General features: G+C 41.9%; 1 protein-coding gene across 1 annotated transcript in view; it reads right to left on the bottom strand.

The window, feature by feature from the left end:
* LOC147318106 (protein mono-ADP-ribosyltransferase PARP14-like) overlaps window positions 1–17,915 on the bottom strand; it is a 29,360-nt gene extending 11,445 nt beyond the window's left edge. The window contains exons 1-16 of the mRNA XM_086257745.1: window positions 17,668–17,915; window positions 16,902–16,984; window positions 13,832–13,859; window positions 13,392–13,460; window positions 12,397–12,570; window positions 11,327–11,452; window positions 9,629–9,730; window positions 6,926–9,101; window positions 6,416–6,634; window positions 6,263–6,329; window positions 4,524–4,760; window positions 3,873–4,094; window positions 2,486–2,612; window positions 1,794–1,943; window positions 1,535–1,597; window positions 325–507 (exon numbers count right to left, since the gene is read on the bottom strand). Of these exons, the coding sequence (XP_086113871.1) occupies window positions 325–507; window positions 1,535–1,597; window positions 1,794–1,943; window positions 2,486–2,612; window positions 3,873–4,094; window positions 4,524–4,760; window positions 6,263–6,329; window positions 6,416–6,634; window positions 6,926–9,101; window positions 9,629–9,730; window positions 11,327–11,452; window positions 12,397–12,570; window positions 13,392–13,460; window positions 13,832–13,859; window positions 16,902–16,984; window positions 17,668–17,851 (4,210 nt within the window). The 5' untranslated portion in view covers window positions 17,852–17,915. The remainder of the gene's footprint in view (window positions 1–324; window positions 508–1,534; window positions 1,598–1,793; window positions 1,944–2,485; window positions 2,613–3,872; window positions 4,095–4,523; window positions 4,761–6,262; window positions 6,330–6,415; window positions 6,635–6,925; window positions 9,102–9,628; window positions 9,731–11,326; window positions 11,453–12,396; window positions 12,571–13,391; window positions 13,461–13,831; window positions 13,860–16,901; window positions 16,985–17,667) is intronic.
* Window positions 17,916–19,550: the final 1,635 nt, after the last annotated feature.

The following is a 19,550-nucleotide window of genomic DNA, read 5'->3' as shown; positions in this document are numbered from 1 at the left end:
AGAAGGACGATGCAATTCATCTGATCACTCCTCATAACATTCTGGATTATATGCAAATTGCTATTATAAAAACTTAAGCAGCAACTTTTCCAATTTCCAATATTTATGTGATTCTCAAAACCTTTGGCCACGACTGTAGAAGGGTTAGTTAGTGTGTCTCAGCTTTGCATTAAAGACATCTGTTGTGACACAAACCCTGTTCAGACTTTAGCTTTGTAAGAGTAGTGTGATTCACCACCCATACTGATGGTTTATGGAACCGTCCATGAACCATCAGCTGTTTGCACAGTGAATCAGTGAACTGAGTATAAAGTTTGTACAGACCTGTTCCCAGGGCTGGGAAGGCCACAGAGCTGAACTTGTTCTCGTCACAGACCTTCAGCACCGAGTAAACCATGTCTTTAATGTTTTCAGGGTCGTTCTGGCCGATGATGTGAATGATGTTCCCGCTGGGCAGCTGCCCGGCTGATGTCAGGATCATTGCACGAGGCTGAGCCGTGGAACTCACTGCAGAGAGGAAACACACAACACTTATAACACAAAGGGCCAGATTTACTCAGAACAGTCTATGAGCACAATGGCCAAATAGCGTTCATAGGTGTGATTACTTTAATGAGGATTTACAAACGTTGCACAGCTTTCTAAACACGACGCGCAGTCGGCTCATTTCAGTGTGACAATATACCAAGAGCCAAGCAATTCAGTGCAAGGTCGTAATCTCAGAGATGATATTCTGTTGTGAGTAACCACTTATCAGGACAGGCACAGCTTGTTAATTGTGATCAGAAAAGCAAATCAGTATAGGTCATACATGGTAAATGTAGGCCTATGGTGTCAGTCTGGCAGAGCGAGCTGTTATAAAGAAAACAGATATTGGTAAATGGCAGGCTCCGATGTAGGACAGCAAGCCCTTTGACGATATTTTGAAATCACTGTAATATTCTTCTATCCTCTGTGACTGGTGGTGTTAACAGAACCAACACAGTTTTTCTCTCCTGGATTCGTTTAGTTCTAGTTTTAGTGTGTGTGAGTAATCGATTATTCACAGGCGCTGTTAAAGTGAACGTAGAAGCCACAGTATGTTTAAAGACCTGGAAAAACTTTTATTGTCGCTGGTTTTGCACGACTATTTTAGGTTCGAGGTTTCAAGTCGTCTCTGAGTTCACTGAACTTCGAGCTTAGAGGTCGGTAATATACGGTGCATGTTTTTGTCACATCTTTGTCTAGCGTTACAAATAATTAGCATAAGTAGAAAATTGTCTCACTTATCTAGCTTGCGATCTTAAATATCAAATCGTATTTTGTGATGAAAAGTGAAAACACTGGGAAAGATCCAGGCTTCGCTAAAAACTTGGGGCTATATGAAATATTAAAAGAAATCATTTAATGAATTATGTTTAGGGTTGTGAGGAGATCGAGTCTGTCCCTCTGTGGAAATAAATATCAACACATTGTCAGTTAGAACTGCTCAACTGTATGAATTTGAAGCACAGAGGTACTGAGGGAACTGATTATTGTCGTTCCATGTACACACCAATCTGAGCACACTCCAGCTCAACTGCTATTCCAGCGCCTTCCAAGATCGCCCTGGAGACTCCTGCGGAACAATAAGAGGTCCAGTCAGACGTTACACTGTCAGAGAATTAAATACAGACCACAAAAAATACATTTTCAAAATACTTTCGATACATGCAGCTGTGGTTACTCAGCTGTAGAGATAAATATACTGATACATATAACAAACGAGGATATCTCTGTTTTTTTAGCATAAGCACGGAAAAACAAACACTGACCTGCTTTAAGGTTAAAGGTTTTATTCGAGGAGTTGACAATGACATCACTCATGTCTTTGGTGATGTCACCAGATGACACCTCAAGGGTGAGCTGACCCATCTGCATCTGGTACACACCGAGGGAGGTGGACAGGACTGGACCGAAGGAGGCTAAGACACACACACACACACACACACACACACACACACACACACACACACACACACACACACACACACACACACACACACACACACACACCATTTTTATGTAATTTGGCATATATCAGCCTTTTCTCTTTTATCTATTGTGGATAGATGACCTATTAAAACTGCTTCTGTGTCAAGTTATGTCTAGACAACACCAGTTCATACCTTAGGTGCCTTTTTTATGCCTGAATAATTTATAGGTCAAAAAGAAAAAAAATGATGAGGTTCAAGGACTAGACTGAAATTGTCTCCACTTTAAAAATTACCACAAAGACTCTTTGGAAGCAAATCTAAAGAAAGACTTTTGAACAGTTCTTTATCACCAACAGTCACATCAGGGCTGTTAGATCTTTATAAAACAGTGACTACCATCAGTTTGATCTGGATGAACTTTAAATGAGTTCAATTCAGTGCTTTAAGCCTAAATACTCAGTAAATCATGTATTAGAGAAGGCTTCTGCTCGAGTTTTTTGTGCTCTCTTAGCACTTCTGAAGGCTCTTACCTGAGGAGTGTTGTGATTGGCTGGTGGATTGATGAGCTGGTAACTTGCCTGGTAACTCACTAAAATCACGTGCTTCATGCTGCATGTTCCTTGCAGCACCCTGACCAGTGAACTCCCTGGAGAAACACTGACAAAGAATATTTATAAGACTATTTAGTATCAATCTCTGTCTAGTTTTTATTTTTTTGTTATTTTTGCACTGCCTAGTTTTTGCTAAAGCAGAATGAAACAGTGTTGACCATGTAAAAAAGAAAAAAAGGAGCTAACACATCAAATTCAACTAATGTCACTAGAAACAAACTGTGTAGCCTGAAATACAACCTGGGTGTATGTTGTTGTATTTGTTAACACAAAATGATTAAATTACCAATTTGGATAACACATTTATTTTATTTCTTGCTGGTGTTAAATGAATACTAAACTTGCTGATCCAAACTTTGTTGTTGTTGTTTTTTTTCTGGACATAAAGCAAAGCATCACCTGTCATGTGTTATTAATGCAACTCACTCTACATTCTTTACTGTTTGGGGCAATACTCATAAATGCTCACTAACATCATGCAAAAAAGGGCTATAAGGGTAATCCATGATACTGGTCACAGAGATTATACAAATACCCTGTTCTTAAAATCAAAAACACTAAAATTCACTGATCTGGTTCATTTTCACCACAAATTATGTATAAAACAAAAAAGAACCTACTTCCTGACAAAATTCTGAAAGCTGTCTTCTAAAACAAATGTTGGAAACAACTTCATGGGAGAATCACATTTAAAACATCCTGTATTTGTACAACATTAAAAAGATTATTATTAGTATTTAGTGATAATTATTAGTACAAATAGAAGAAAGGGATGGGATTAGACACATGTATGCTTCTTCCTACTCCTTTTTGAACATGTTATTTATTAGGATTATGATTATTCTGTTGTCCTTGTGCTTTGTTTTGATTGGTTGTGTTTTTCCTTTGTTGTTGAATTATTTTATTTTATGTTCACAATAAAGCCACACAATGACAACTTGTTTGCACTGCAGTGTATTTTTGCTTTAATTACCATTTTTCCCTCTCAGCCCTGTGTTAGATCTGTAAGTCCATATGAACACGGAGTGAAGTGGAGTATTTCTTGCAGCAAAAGAGAATTTTGCAATTAAACAAGTCTTTAACTTGGGAATATACTTGTTTCATATGATTGTCTCAGGAAGTTGAAGACAAACTTTGGAACAAATCTTTCCACCTGACAGTGTAGGTCAGGTCTCACCGTGTCACACATCAGTGTCTGCCTGCACATTATGTGTCCATGTGTTTGTTGTGGGTTTGCTCGTCTCTAGTGCTCACTGTCAGAACATGATAAGCACTTAAACAGCTCCTATCAGAGTCACAAACTCACATCCACGGTTTGGCTGTCACTGGGGTGAACGACGATGACCACCTCTCTCAGACAGCGAGGGTTTCTGCTGCCGCTGTACGAGCGGATCTCTCTCAGCAGGAGTTTGGACACCAGGGCTCTGGGGAAGCTCAGGTTTCCTGTCCCGATGGCTGGGAAGGACAACGATGTCATCTGACGTTTCTCAGCCTCCTCCAGACAGTATCTGATGATGGACGTTAACTCCTGACAAACAGAGATAAGACATAAAGTGAAGCTGGACTTCAGTGATATCATAACAAGCTTAATATGCTGTATTACCACACAAATGGTATCAGACATGATGAATGTGGAGCAGAAAAGGACTGTGGTGATCTGAGGCCTTCATATAGACGACCTCTCCTGTAACTATCTGCCGTTCAGCTTCTCTATATTCTGTCTGAAGTACTGTGACTGTTTTCTGTCTCGATGTTTGTTATTTGTCCAAAAAGGTCCCATGTTTATCTTTTTATTATTCAATTAAAAAGAAACATTTCTTCTGAAACATGTAAGTGAGCCTTACAGTTCATTGACTTTTCTTTGTTTAAATGAGGTTAAATCATCCACATTCATTACTACAGATTCAGCCGTCACTGGACCCACATTAATTGTCTAACCTTCAATAAGAAGCCTCACCTCCTCTGCCTGGCCGCCTCCGTTGTCCCAGGATGGACAAACAGCATGAAAGACTTTGAGACATGTGAGGTTGTAGCTGTCAGTGACGACGACTTCCCCGTCTCGCAGTGTGTCCCTTCTGGCTTCAGAGTAGATGGCGTCCTGCAGACTGCTTCCGGCTGCTGACAGGATGGCTTTGGACACAGCTCCCTGGCTCAGGTTCATGTCCTCTGAGATGGTGTTGACGATGATGCCAGTCTGTGGAACAAAAGCAAAATGGCACAAAGCTTAGGCTTGAACAATCAACGGTTCACGCAAAAATACAAAAACATTTTATGATTTTCATTTTTAAAACCAAATGGCCGAGGAACTAAATGTCTGCACAGTGTGGCAGACGATACCAAACTGCTTACAGCAAAGCAGGCGTCTGCTCAGGCTGGCCAGATTAGATTTTGTAAAAGTTAAAACAGCAAAAACAACCCTGAGCCAAATATTCAGCCCCACAGTAAAAGTTTCCCCTTTGATATTTCACATTAAATGATAACAATTCTTCACAGATGTATGGTAGGAACAGTGTAACACAGACTGTTATAACTATACTTTTTGTTTTAACCTAAATCTTAAACATGCGAATTACTGCAAATTGTATTCTGGTTAATGGGTTTGAGATTTTGTATTTTAACGTCTTTTGTGATGTAAACTGTTGTGGTTCTGCTGTGTGGCAGACAGGATGAGGACCCAAACTGAGGTCTCTAACACAAAAGGTAAACTCAAAGCAGCAGCTTTATTCGCTAAAAAAAACTCAAAGACTAAATAGAAGAACCAAAACATGAAACTAGAAGCTAGGACACTAAGACTCAGAATATGTGAGTCGAGGGAAATAGAAACAAAGGGACTTGGAACTGACAGGAAGTAACAATGGGACTCAGGAGCATAGAGAAAACACACAGCAGTGTAAGGGCACGACACAACAACGCACGGAGGAAAACACAGGGCTTAAATACACCAGGAAGTAATGAGGGAAAGGAAACAGGATGGAAGCACAGCTGGGGCTAAGCTGACATAAGGAGACAAAAGAAGAAAAGCAAAATACACTGACATAGGACACAGACTTTCAAAGTAAAACAGGAAATACACGAACGCAGAGGCAAGGATGACAAGGAAGACACAGAGAACATCGAGACCTGTAATGTGGGACAGGAAGGCAAAGAGTAGACATAACAAGGAACACAGGGGAGGCACGTAAACAAAACCTAAAGACTAGAAATCAAGAAATACTAAAGAACTTACGGAGCTAGAATACACAACAGAAACCAAGAGACTAGCAATGATAAATCATGATGAAATCAAAGATTAATAACAACGCAAAACCCTGGGTCACCGATCCAGGACCAAGACGTAAGCAAGGCGAATGTCTCGGCCATTAACGGGTGCGTTTTGGATCTGATCAGTTTTAGCAGACTGAAATGTTTGCATTGCACTTCTGCATTAATCTGCAAAGTTTGAGAAGTAAAGACTAATAAAAAGACGTGTGATAAGCAAAGGAATGTGAGTGGTCAGATAGGGGTCAACAGAGAGTGATCAACAAAGGACAAAACTATAAAGATTTTCTACAAATTGTAATAATCTAGAATTCACCTTTAATCTTGGTTTTTATGTGTATGTGATCTAATTCTATGTTCTCATGTTGTAATTAGCTCTAAACCAGCAGTTTACAGAATCCTCTCAGTCGTGATCCAAACAGCACCACAGGTACTCACAGTCTGGTCCTCAATGTTTCCCCTGCACAGAATGATCTTCAATCCCTCAGCCGTGGTCTGCTCCAACCTACACCCAATCAGATAACAGCACTGATGACATCACACTATGGCAGAGTTTTATACAACCAAAGAAAAGAAGATGAGGAACCTTACCCTCCGTGCTCTCCGTGGCTGGTGTGTTGCTTGAGACTTTGGCTTCCCCTGTTACCCTGATGATTTCCCCAAGATTCACCTCCTCCTCCTCTTCCTCCTCCTCCTCCTCTTCCTCCTCCTCTTCCTCCTCCTCTTCCTCCTCCTCTTCCTTCTGTTTCAGACCAACTGGCACCATGTGACTGGCTCTGACCTCGTTTGCCTCGACCTCGGTGATATCCACTGAGAAACAATTTTAAAATATTTAAGTTCACTTTGTTTTAATAAAAAAATAATCAACTTACATGCTGCATGTAAGTTTCTTTGCAAGCACAAACCCTGTGTCAACTATCTTGGTATCAAAATAAAGCTAACACTTCATCAGAAGTTTAAATATTACAGTAGATGTTGCTGAAACACAGAAAAAGTAAGTTAATTTTTTTCCTCGTCTATTTTATTTTTGGATTTTATTGCATATAACCAATGTTGAGTTGCACACAGTAAAAATTCATTATTAAAAAACTTTAACATTACCCTGAAGCTCCTGTTCGTTTCCCGCCTGCTTGCTGTGGGATGGTCATGGTAGGTCCGAGGTCTGAGAACTCCTTGCTCACAGCTGTAGCCATGACTCTGACGGTCCTATCATTGTTGTCCACCAGGTGAATCTCAGTTAATGATCTCAGACCTTGTGGGCTGTCACAGTGCTCCCGAACTGCCTGGGCTATGGTCTCAGCACAGAGGTCAACGGGGAAACCAAAGATGCCCGAGCTGATCGCTGGCAGTGCAATGCTGGAGCAGTTGGCCATCTCTGCTTGTGTCAGACTTTCTCTAACTGCAGTCTTCAGGCGTGACACTGCTGTCTTCCTGTCAAAGTCAGAGAATCGTGGACCAACTGCATGGACAACATGTTTGCAAGGCAGGTTATATGCATCTGTTATGATGGCGTCACCAGGACGTAGACGTCCATTTTTAGCGACGTAGTCGCTGCTTTCTTTCTGCAGCTGTGGTCCTGCAGCCCTTAGCAGTGCCAAAGCCAGGCCGCCAATGTGGTCTAAGTCCTCATTAGCTGCATTGACCACAGCGTCCACACCAAAGCTGCAGATGTCCACCTTACTGACAGAAATCAGAACTCCGCTGTTGGTCTGCACTCTGCACAGGGTAGTTTCTTCTTCATAATTCTCTACTTCCTCTTCTTCTTCCTCTTCAATCTCTGGACGAAGGAGAATAACACATCTTAACTCATTCATTATTGTAGACAGGAAAATGCTTCCTTGGTTTTGGAAATATTTCTTTGCTCCGGGCTTGTCCACAGTTAAGGTGTCAGTAAAGAGAGCACTGGCCAGTTCCATAAAGCAGGATTTGGTTTTCTGGACATGAAGACGAGCTCCAGCAAAGCTGATTCTTGGCCTCTCTACATGAAAACTTACTGAAACATTATTATCTTTGGCAATACTGGACCATTCCTCTGTTCTTTTCTTTTCAATAAACTGAACAGCAGCACAGGATTGGACACGAATGGTTTCTTGAACTCGTGAGTAGTTCTCAACAAATACCCTCAGACTCTGGCTGACCTCTTTCACTGGATTCACAAAACCAGCCACTGTTATTTTTCTCTCTGGGTGCATCTGAATGGCCACAGTTTTTTTCTTCGATAAGTTGAAGATATCCAGCAGGTTTTGTTTCAGGTCCATCCAGGTAGGGAGTTTTAGAACTTCCGGATCTTCCACATTTACAATCTGATGAGCCAAAGCAACCTTCATCTTACTTTCCGCATCAGCAAGGATTCTGTCAGAACTCCCCAACAGGAGAAGCCCTTTGTTGTCGATGGTGTAGACTGCACTGATGCCTTGAGATGTGAACAGATCCTGGGACATGTCCATGGGATCCAATGTTCTGAGAAAGTCTAGAAGACATGGGGGGACATTCTGTTGTTTCTTACTCATATTCACATTCCTCTCCAAGATCCATGACTTAGTCTCAAAGACCTCTGCAGTGAGTCCTGTAATGGTTAACTTCTGGGTGCCTTCATCATAAGAGAGTTTCATCTCAGGAGAAATGTCCAGAGCAGCTGTCTGGAGCCCCTCCTGCTTCAGGATGTAGAACATCGCAGGGGACAAAATCATTTCCTCAGAGATGCTGTTTGTCTGTCGTTCAATGTGACTCATGGCTTTCAGAAGAATATTCTCCACAGGAGCCCTGATTCGTTTTATATCATCAGCTCGGCCAGCAACAGTCAGAACCCCTTTGGATGCATCCAGCACCAGGATGGCATCTTCCTTCACCACCGAACGGACATCTTTCTCTGCAGCTGTCCATCCCGGTGTATTTGCTTGACATTCGAATGCCGTGTACTGAGACATCAGGCGACGGAAGGCCTCTTGGACCTTACTCATCCAGTTTTCTACATGTTCTGCAGTCAGACCTTGCTGCCTCAAAAACTCCGGCACAGGGCTGAGTTTCACTTCAGGGTCATTCAAATCCACTCTGCAGAAGTGTGGACGCATCTGATCATTGATGTGTTCTGATAGTTTCTTCTCCACAAGGAATTTCCAGATAACGTGGTGAACAGGCTCTGTGAAGGGCTCGGGCATCTTCCATGTTGGGCGTTCTTTGCTGTACAAGGCGGTTCCCAGTGACTCGTAGTATGGATATACCTTCACTGTGATAGATTTCATCTCGAGGTCTTTCTTTACACAAATCTTTTCCACAACTGCAGCAAACAAGGAGCAGAGAAGCAAAGGTTAGGTAAGTGGTGTTAAGGGGATTTTTTTAAATGTTTCTATAAAGACTTATCCAAGTCACAAGGGGTTTTGAACCTTTTTTTATCTGACATAACCCCACAGACATAAAACATTCTTCTATAACTCCTTTCATATTCAAATTATTTCATCCATCCATCCATTCGCTTCCGCTTATCCTTTCCAGGGTTGCGGGGGGCACTGGAGCCTATCCCAGCTGTCATAGGGTGAGAGGCGGGGTACACCCTGGACAGGTCGCCAGAACACTAACACATAGACGCAGGCAACGATTCGCACTCACATTCACTCACAGATTCACACCTATGGGCAATTTAGATTAATCAATTAACCTATCCGTCAGTCTGCCCCAGGGCAGCTGTGGTTACAACTGTAGCTTGCCTCCACCAGTGTGTGAATAGGGTTAGGGTCAGGACCCTCTTGCTGTGCGGCTACCATGCTAACCACCGTGCTAACCAACATGCCACCGTGCTAAATAAACCTTTAGGGTCGCTGAAAGTGATGATGGCAGCCTGTTCAGTTGGGATCATGACAATTTTGGCCGGCAGAGTCCAGGTCTTCTCAAAATACAGCTCCAGCATGTCTAGAAATAAGACAGAAATACACAATTTTACAGCTGCTTAAAGGACAAATTCAATTTCTAAAGGTTCGTCTCCATGAAATTTGACAATAACGTGAGGTTTGTGTAATGATGAATGAGCTCAGGAACAGCAGAACCCCCTCAGGACATCCAGCATTCATTGTAAATAACATGACATAACTCTTGTTTTAAAACACATATTTATGCCGTAAATAAAAGTCAGCTCAAACTGACAGATATAACTTTTCCAAAACATCACAAAAAACTCTAATAATATAGAATCTACTACGTGTGAGAATCTTTTTTTTCTGCAGGTGTTTTTCTGAAACAGTTTTGGCAAGAAATCCTGAGACATGCTAGGATCTACAATTCTAATAATTCATCCCATATATTGAAAACACACTGTAATATGTGTTTTAAATATACGAAAGAGGAAGAAAACACATCTGTTTTTTTCCTCTTTCGTGAGGTTCAACACATATTACAGTGTGTTTAAAGAAATTTAAAACCCGGATAATGTGAAATGGTAACAACAAAAAAAGAAAACCAGGAGAAAAGGAATCATCAACAAATATGCAACAAAGCTTCAAAATACACACAAATACACAATCAGCAAACTCACATGAATCTAGTCCCTGTCAGGACTCTTGCTGCAGCATTTTGGATCAGCTGAAGGCTTTTCAGGGAGTTTTTAGGACTTCCTGATAATAATGAATTACAGTTGTCCAGCCCGGTTAGATACCATATTTCTAAGATTTTCAGGGCCAAGTGCAATAACCTCAGTTTGATCTGAATTCCTGCAGTTTAACTCATTGGTGTGTGTTATCTGGCTTCATGGACAGATAGAGCTGGGTGTCATCTGCATAGCAGTGTAAATGTATGCTATGTCTTCTAATGATGCTGCCTAAGGGAAGCATGTATAATGTAAACAGAATTGGTCCTAGCACTGAACCCTGTGGAACTCCATAATTAACCTCAGTGTGTGAAGAGGACTCTCCATTTACATGCACAAACTGGAGTCTATTAGATAGATATGATACAAACCACTGCAGCACAGTACCTGTAATACCTACAGCATGTTCTAATCGCTCTAATAGGATATTATGGTCGACAGTATCGAATGCTGCACTGAGGTCTAGCAGGACAAGCACAGAGATGAGTCCACTGTCAGAGGCCATAAGAAGATCATTTGTAACCTTCACTAAAGCTGTTTCTGTGCTGTGCTGAGCTCTGAAACCTGACTGAAACTCTTCAAATAAACCTCTGCAGATGATCTGTTAACTGTTTGACAACTACTCTTTCAAGGATGTTTGATATGAAAGGAAGGTTGGAGATTGGCCTATAATTAGCTAAGACTGCTGGGTCTAGAGATGCTTTTTGAGTAAAGGTTTAACTACAGCCAGCTTGAAGGCCTGTGGTACATAGCTGATTATTAGAGATAGGTTGATCATATTTAAGATCGAAGCATTAATTAATGGCAGGACTTCTTTGAGCAGTTTTGTAGGAATGGGGTCTAAAAGACAGGTTGATGGTTTGGAGGAAGTAATTATTGAAGTTAGACTTTTATATACAGTCTATGGTTTTTAGGAGCATATGTACCTTCAACCACAGTCGGAGGAAGACTCTCCACTCGGATGTTCGTTGCCGCCTCCAGAGGCCGAGCGGTCAGTCCTTGCTTCTTCATCTTTGAGCTGGTCTGACTTACAGAGAGGAATCTCTCCACATCTGCAAAATAATCCAGATTAATCCTTTCAGACTTAAACTGTTTCATCAGAGGATGAGAGACAGAGCTGGGCTATAAAATGTCAGATTTATTTATTTTAGTGTTATTTCTAATAGAACTTGTTTCAAGGTTAAAATCAATGTTTAATCTCAAAGACTGAGCCAGCATAAGCTGTCCACTGATATCAGCTCTACAATGTTTGTAAGGACATTTGAAAGACACGGTTTGAAAATATAAACATCTTAAAGCAACATTTCCAAAATGGTAAATGGCCTGTATTTGTATAGCGCTTTTCTAGTCCTTAAGGACCCCAAAGAGCTTTACACTACATTCAGTCATCCACCCATTCACACACACATTCACACACTGGTGATGGCAGCTACATTGTAGCCACAGCCACCCTGGGGCGCACTGACAGAGGCGAGGCTGCCAGACACTGGCGCCACCGGGCCCTCTGACCACCACCAGTAGGCAACGGGTGAAGTGTCTTACCCAAGGACACAACAACCAAGACTGTCAGAGCCGAGGCTCGAACCGGCAACCTTCCGACTACAAGACAAACTGCCAACTCTTGAGCCACGATCGCCCCAAAACATGGGAAATGAGATCTGGGGTTGAATCCAACGTGAACACTGAGCTCAGACGTGGAGTGAAAGGTTATACAGAGGAAAAAAGTAACCCACATGTGTCTGAAACAGCGTACATTAAGATAACAGTTTTTTATATTTCAAGTTTTGTAAAAATGTATATTAAAATAATTATTCAATTATTATTTTATAGTTTTATTGATTTGCTGTAAATATGGACAAATCTGCACAATTTATCTGAGTGCTGCATAAAGAGAGTTTTAAAATGTAAAATCAGAATCAAAGGTTTTAACAAAGTAGATCTGGGATGCCTGCCCTGTAGTGTAGTGTGTGGGAGGAAAAGTCCAGGTGTGTCCTACCTGCAGGGCTTTTGAATGTGACCACGGTGCTGTTGGATTCCCAGATGTTCTCCATGCTGTAGCCGTTCTCATCCAACCCGGAGATGTTCTCCACCAGCATGGAGAGCAGATCTGTGGACATGTTGTCTGTGACGTTTTCCAAAACCACCGCACAGCTCTGAGACGACTCTGAGTCTGAGAGAAACACGAGTCAGAAACAGCCCATCAGTGTTGGAGGAAAATGATTCTTGATTCCAGGCTGGTGTTCCCTAAAACTTTCCTTCATAGATTCAGAGAATTTGAGACTAATCAGATCTGACTTTGTTCACTTAAGACTGAAATCACGTGTCCGTTTCCATAACACTAGGGTGTAAGTGCTTATTATTTATTTCTAATAAAAATATTTTAATTGTGAGTCATTCACACTGCTGAGTAAACCTCTTTCACACAACGACTACAGGCGTGAACCTGCGACACTGAGAGTCTGTGACAACCAGGTGAGCTGCATGAGTACAGTGCAGGTCCAGTGTGTGCAGCAGTGAGCCGACCTCTGAAGAGGGGGATCCACTCCATCAGGACCACATCTTCATGAACAAGAACTCATCAATAAGACCTGAGAGTCTCATGAACACTGACATTACATAATATAGTAACAAAGTCACCCCCCTGTCTCGATGCATTTCTCTATCCCGACTATTATATCTGCACACACAGCACATTTACTCCACACTGTGAACATCAGCACACATGCTGCTGCTCTGTTCACACGTGCTCACAACTGGACTTCACACTGGTTTTAATACATTTACTGTGTCACTCAGACATTTAGCTCATGCTGAAGTTCACTCAGTGCATGTGTGACCACAGCTTTTAACAGCAGAGGAATCCAGTGGAATTAAAACAAGCTGTCACATACAGAAATATTACATTTGAACCAGCTCCAGCTTTGATGAGGCACTGTGGCACAGTTTTCACAAGTTACTGTCACAACATTTGTTCCATCAGTTTGTTTTTACCCTCTTTGTTGGCAGCAGCAGCTCCACTTCCAGGTTCAGCCGGAGGCTTCTTTGAGTCTGTCGATGAGTCTGAGAATCAAGAGGATCCAGTTTGTCCAGTTTAGAGTAATGATCAGCAAACATGAACACGTCGAACCACAGGCGCTCAGAGAAAAGCTCAGATGAAGCTTGAACACATCAAACTGATTTAAAGTTGATCTTATTGTTTTTCTTCATAAAAACGATGAATAATCAGTCAAATCAGAACATGTTTAACAAACGTATCTGACATCATGACAAATCATGATGTGAATGTGCTTCAACTTAAATAAAGTCCAGTAAAATCTCCCTTCAGTACCACAAACAATCACTGCAGCTCATTTTACACAAAGAAGCTAAAAAAACTAAATAAACTCTGTGATGATGAAAACTGAGGAGATAAGCTGAGGAGGAGGATTTACCTGAGACATCGTCGCTGCTTGTTGGGCTCTGAGAAAAAACAAAAATAAGATTTAATCTAAAAAAATTAATCTGCAATCAGTTTAATGAGTATTTCAAAGAGTTTTGGTCAAGAAAAAAAGAACATTAACCAAAATCAACACAAAGTTGACCAAAGCACTGCAAATCAAATGTTTGACCTCCTGCTGGGACCAGCTCACAAAGTCAGAACATCGATCAGTCCTGCCGATCGTTCGCATGAGAATGACGACAAGTTTTTATCAAGCATCTGTGTAGGACTGGACCTCTTTAGGCTTGTAAAGATGTTTCGGACCTGGAGTTTATGTTGTGAAGTCGCTGTCTTTGTGCGACACGCTTTGTGATGTGAAATTATTTTACCTGAGAGATGCAGGAACAAAAGAAACGTGAGTGTTTTTGTCTCTTCAGCAGGAAGTGACAGCATTAGTGGATCACCGGCTGAGAAACTGTCACAGTCCTGGGTCAGTGACCCAGTGTTTTCCATCTGTTTAATTTGTGTTTGTTGATTATTTGTTATTCATGGCGTTTTGGTTTCTGTCCTAGTATTTCTAGCTCCATAGTAGTATTTCCTCAGTTCTAGTTCTTAGGTGTTGCTGTGCTTCCCTGTGTCATCTACTCTGTACCCTCCTGTCCCTGTTTCAGGTTCCTATGGTCTCTGTGTTAAGTTTACATATTTTGAGTTCAGTCAGTGTGTTTCCTGTTTTGTCACTGGATTCAGTTTTGCTTCCTTCCTGTCTTGTTATGTTCAATTTAATTCAATTCAATTGTATTTATATAGCGCCAAATCACAACAAACGTCGCCTCAAGGCGCTTCATAGATACAGAGAAAAACCCAACAATCATATGACCCCCTATGAGCAGCACTTTGGCGACAGTGGGAAGAAAAAACTCAATGCATCCAGCCTACGTCTACTGCAGCATAACTAAGGGAGGATTGAGGGTCACCTGGTCCAGCCCTAACTATATGCTTTAGCAAAGAGGAAAGTTTGAAGCCTAATCTTAAAAGTAGAGATAGTGTCTGTCTCCTGAATCTTTCATGTCAGTTAAGTTCAGCCGTGTCTCCCTCCTGTGTTCAGTTTCCTTGTTTCCCCCTGTGCTTATATATTGTGTGTTCTTTGCTCGTGACTGGTCCGTCTGTGTCACCGCTGCACGTCTTCCCCGTGTTGCCTCAGCGTCGCCTCCGTCAGCTTTCCCCGTGTTTCCCGGTTCCTCATCCCTCAGGTTGTGTTTATGCTTAGCTTTCCTCGGTGTAGGTTTGCTTAGTTTTCTCTGTTCCACCTGTTTGCAGTATTGATCGGCTGTAAAGACTCACTTTCTGTCCAAAACGTTCTCCTGCATCCGTGTCTGCATTTGGGTCCTTATTCTTCTATAATTCCACATGTCTGACAGAAACATGTCTGATTACGACCATCTGACCTGTGTGACTGTGAAACTTTATTCTTTTATTCCAGCCTCGTGTTTTTCACCAGGCTGTCCACCTTTAAAACCTGCATCTGTATCTGAGACTCTCTGGTTTAAATTTGGGAAACTTTGAACACAGCAGATCGTGCTTCTCTTTTAATCCACGACAGCTTTCCTTCACCTCATGTTTCTCCAAAAATCCAGGAAGGTGATTTTAGGAAAAGAAGAAAGGACATTACATCATAACTGTGATTTTTCTTTAAAGAGTCCAGTGTTGACATATTTTAGTCATATCTGGCGACACTGTGGCAGTGAAGGACCCGACGACAGCAGCGTTGAACTTTTTAAACGTCTTTTCTTTTCTAACTTTCCGGCTGCTTCTGCACACACAGCCCTCCCCTCCCAGCAACAGCTTTAACAGGTCAGATGTGATTGGATAATGAGGTCAGGTGTGTGAGTCAGACTCCCCTGACACCACACCCTGAAGCCACTGCTCCACCCCTCCCCTGCAGCTCGCAAGCCACACCCCACCACAGTGATTGTTATATAACACTTTAGTGCTCAAACACTAACAGCGCTTTATACAGCACGCCTTGTTTATCCTTTCATACTTTCTTCTGTGAGAGCTTTCTCTCTGACACTCATAGTCTGATGGAGAACTACGTCAGGTTAGCACCCTGGCCAAGGATATCAGACGGGGATCAAACGGATGTGAGAAGTGTAAACTGGGAGGTTTGGAGGTTAAGCTGTGATTTCACTGCCTTATAAACGTGAAGAGAACATATCATCATCATGTCAGCCAGGCTGGTTATTGCTGGAGTTCAGAGGAGTCACACCCGGTCACACAGCAGCAAAACACACAAACAGCAACGAGGAGGAGAAGCTGCAAGTGGAAGTCAGGCTCCTGCTGCCGTCACACAGCCAGGAGTTTATTTCCACCCATGAAGAAAACACCTTTACAACCTGCCACACAGACTGAAGCTCACCCTCTCGTAAGGACAGCTGATCCGTCCTCTGTGCTGTTATTAAGACTCTTTGGACTGATCAGCACTGAAACAGGAATCCAGGTTTCTTTAATAAATCACTCGCTGCATCACAAACATGAAGCCACTTCAGTGACTCCATGATTATCGATGCTTCTGGAATAAAAATCTGCCAAATAGTTAACTGAAGTTTCACTTACAAAAATAGGGGAAACTATTTTTGCCCCTAAATTAACCCTAAAATAAATCTGATCAGAGAACCAGTGGAAATATTCACCTTCCTTTAATAACTGCTTCGTCCTTTTCTGCGGGACGTTTGTGTTAAACTATTATTTTCCTGTGAAATGAAACTCTGGAGCTGTTTGTGTCCTGAGCTGATAAGAAGCTCAGCAGCCATAAAACTCCTGCGTGGATTATTTTACAGTCAGTACCTGATGTTTCCAGATCTCTGATCAGCTCAGAATCAGAGGACCGAGACTGATGTCACAGTTTTCTGTTTTTAAAGAACTAACTGTGATATTTGTATAAAGGGAGGTGCTCAGTGATTAGTCATAAAAACCTAAAGGTGCTTGGTCCAAAAAGCTGAACCCAGAGCAGTGACAGTGAGCAGCAAACAGGAAGCTCTGAGTGATGAAAAACATCCACATGAAACATCTAAAACTGGACTTACTGCTTCTGAGCTCAGCCGCAACTGGATGGTTTTACTGTCCAGGATGATCTCATGATTCTTCCTCGCGAGGACTCGCTCTCTCACTGAAATCACACACACACACACACACACACACACACACACACACACACACACACACACACACGTTTAATGATCAGCTGTTTGTAAGAGAGTAAGAAACTAATCCCTCCCTGCTTCCACTTCCTGTGAATAAAAACCTGCTTCCTGTCATGTTTTGGTGACAGCTGCTGAGTATCAAAGCCACACAGAGTCCTGGTGTGGAATCATTTTCATGGCTTTAAATACACGTTTCTAAAAGTGATGAAGGCTCCACGCACGAAGCATGGAAATAAAACCCTCCAGGAGCTCCGCACTGAAGACCAGAGGAGCTGTGCCTCAACAACAACAGGAAGGAGTGGCACTGGAGGGTGAAGTGCATGCCGGGAAATCATCGCAGAGGCTCTGGGTGTTTATTAACCAGCTTCAATAACCGGACAGATGTGACAGTATGAAGAATTTCATATTTTAAAGCTGATGTAAGTCAGCTGCTCTCTGAAACTTTCCTCTCTGAGCTGAAAGGTTAAAAACATGAAGTTTTGAGATCCTTCAAAGCTTTGTGGCCAAACTTTCTCTGCAGTCTGTCCGGTCACAGTGAGACTCTCAGACCTGTTTGTTCCATCATTACACTCGCAGGTCTCCGTCTGTCGGTGTTTTTAATTATTAAATGATTTATTTTACTATCTGAACCACGATGAAGCGCACTCACCCTCCGGTGAGATGAAGTAAACGGCCGCCCTCGGGGCTCCTTCCTCCGCCTCCACCCGGCAGTCTCCTCCGCTCGACTTCTTCTTGCTCTGGAAGTAAATGTGCAGTTTGTTCTTCAGGGCTTTGGTCTGAGCCGGAGTCCAGTCCCCCTCCACGGTCACAGGCGGACACTCGGATCCCTCCATGCTGCCGTCCGCTCACACACACACGGACACACACACACTGACAGCCGAACACACCTCAAACTAAACTTTACTTTCACTTTCGTTTCTTCACAAAGAGCAAGAACTCCGGAGCCTGACTCACTGTTTATTCTGACACACGAAACTTAACTGTACAAACACGTTTCTTTAACCAGTCGTTCCTTACGTTCAGAATCATTTTACTCGTTTGGGACAAAACTCAAATATTATTTAAGGCCTTTTGTAATGTTTGAAATCATAAACACGCAGAGAAAACCCAGTAAAGAAATGCACGAATACATTTAAGGGTAAAATACTAGAAACCACAGAAAACGCCGCATTTATTGAAGCGAGGCTGTAAATGCAGAGTAAATATTATAAACCTGATAATCAGCGCTGTTAATGTGTAACATGCATTAAAAGACAAACAAAATCTACAGTAATAATTAAAAAATGATTTTTTTTGAGGTGACATAATTAAAAGTGAGCATCAGCAGTTTCAATGTAAACTAACATTTTAGATTTAATTATGTTTCATCATTTTAAATGTGTTGTAAAGGGAAGCTTACGTGTATTGTTTCAAGTACATTTTGTTTTTCTCTATAAACCTGTTAGAGCCGAATACCGCCCCCTGGTGGACACAGCTGCACATTGCGGTGGGTTTTGTTTTGAAATTGCAGAAAGCGAAAGCTGAACATTTAGAAAGATGACCCTCTGTCTCATGACCTTTCGTTCAGCAATCAGCTGATATATTTTCCGTCACCTGACAGAGAGATTACATGTTTGAATTTTACTTCTGACTTTACTTTCTGCAAAATGATCCAAAAACAGGAAGTTAACTAATGACCTATAATAAACATGCATTAGAAGTCTGTCATAGGAGATCATGTGACATTTACAATAAACAAAATTCATTTCACAACATTAACGACGATGCAGGAAAAGTTATTTTATTGATTTCAAGTCTTTTTGCTGTAAATGAGCTCAAACTGTTGAATGTTTCAGAAATCCACACAAGAACTTTTACAGGTCAGTTCCTGAATCTAAGACGCAAAAATATTTTTCTGACCACATGAGACGATTCAGGCTTCATAGGCCGCTTTGTTTTCACCTGCAGAGGAACCGTGATGAGCATCAGGAGGAGGAAGAACCACTTCAACCAAAACAGATTCAAATATTTGTGCTGCTGTTTAAAATGACTGCTGCCTTGGTGCAGGTGTAGGACGCCTGCAGGTACCTGGTCCTTTGAGGCATATTCAGCAAACAGGACGTGACAGACATCTGGTTCCCACAGCTGCACAAAGAGTTCAGTTTGATGATCTGATCTGTGATCAGATTTATGTTCAGTTGAAATGATTGACACGTCTCTCTGTGACTACACTACCCATGATTCTTAGCTGCTCTTAGCTGCATGATTCTTGTGCTGTGCATTAAGAGGGCAGTGAGATATTTGAATCATAACTGAGGGGAAAGAGGAATTTTCATATTTCCTGTTTTATTGGGGGAGTCGTGATGTTTTCCAGAAAGGTGGAGCTGTGTGGAGCTGCCGACCACAAGTGGAGGATGGGGCTGTGGATTTAGTGACATGTTTGTAAGTGCTGCATTTCCACAGTGGAGCAGTCTCATAGCATCACCTCCAGTTACCACACCTGCTGCTGCACATACACACAAATAATGGTTTGGCCCCATTAACTGCTATTCA

The sequence above is a fragment of the Aulonocara sp. 'chitande type north' Nkhata Bay genome, linkage group LG12 (assembly GCF_057382095.1).
Source record: "Aulonocara sp. 'chitande type north' Nkhata Bay isolate Kocher_YH1m ecotype deep benthic linkage group LG12, A_spYH_male_GT1.1, whole genome shotgun sequence".
Lineage (NCBI taxonomy): Eukaryota > Metazoa > Chordata > Actinopteri > Cichliformes > Cichlidae > Aulonocara > Aulonocara sp. 'chitande type north' Nkhata Bay.
The sequence above is the reverse complement of the archived record's forward strand: the minus strand, read 5'-3'. Positions and strand labels throughout refer to the sequence as shown.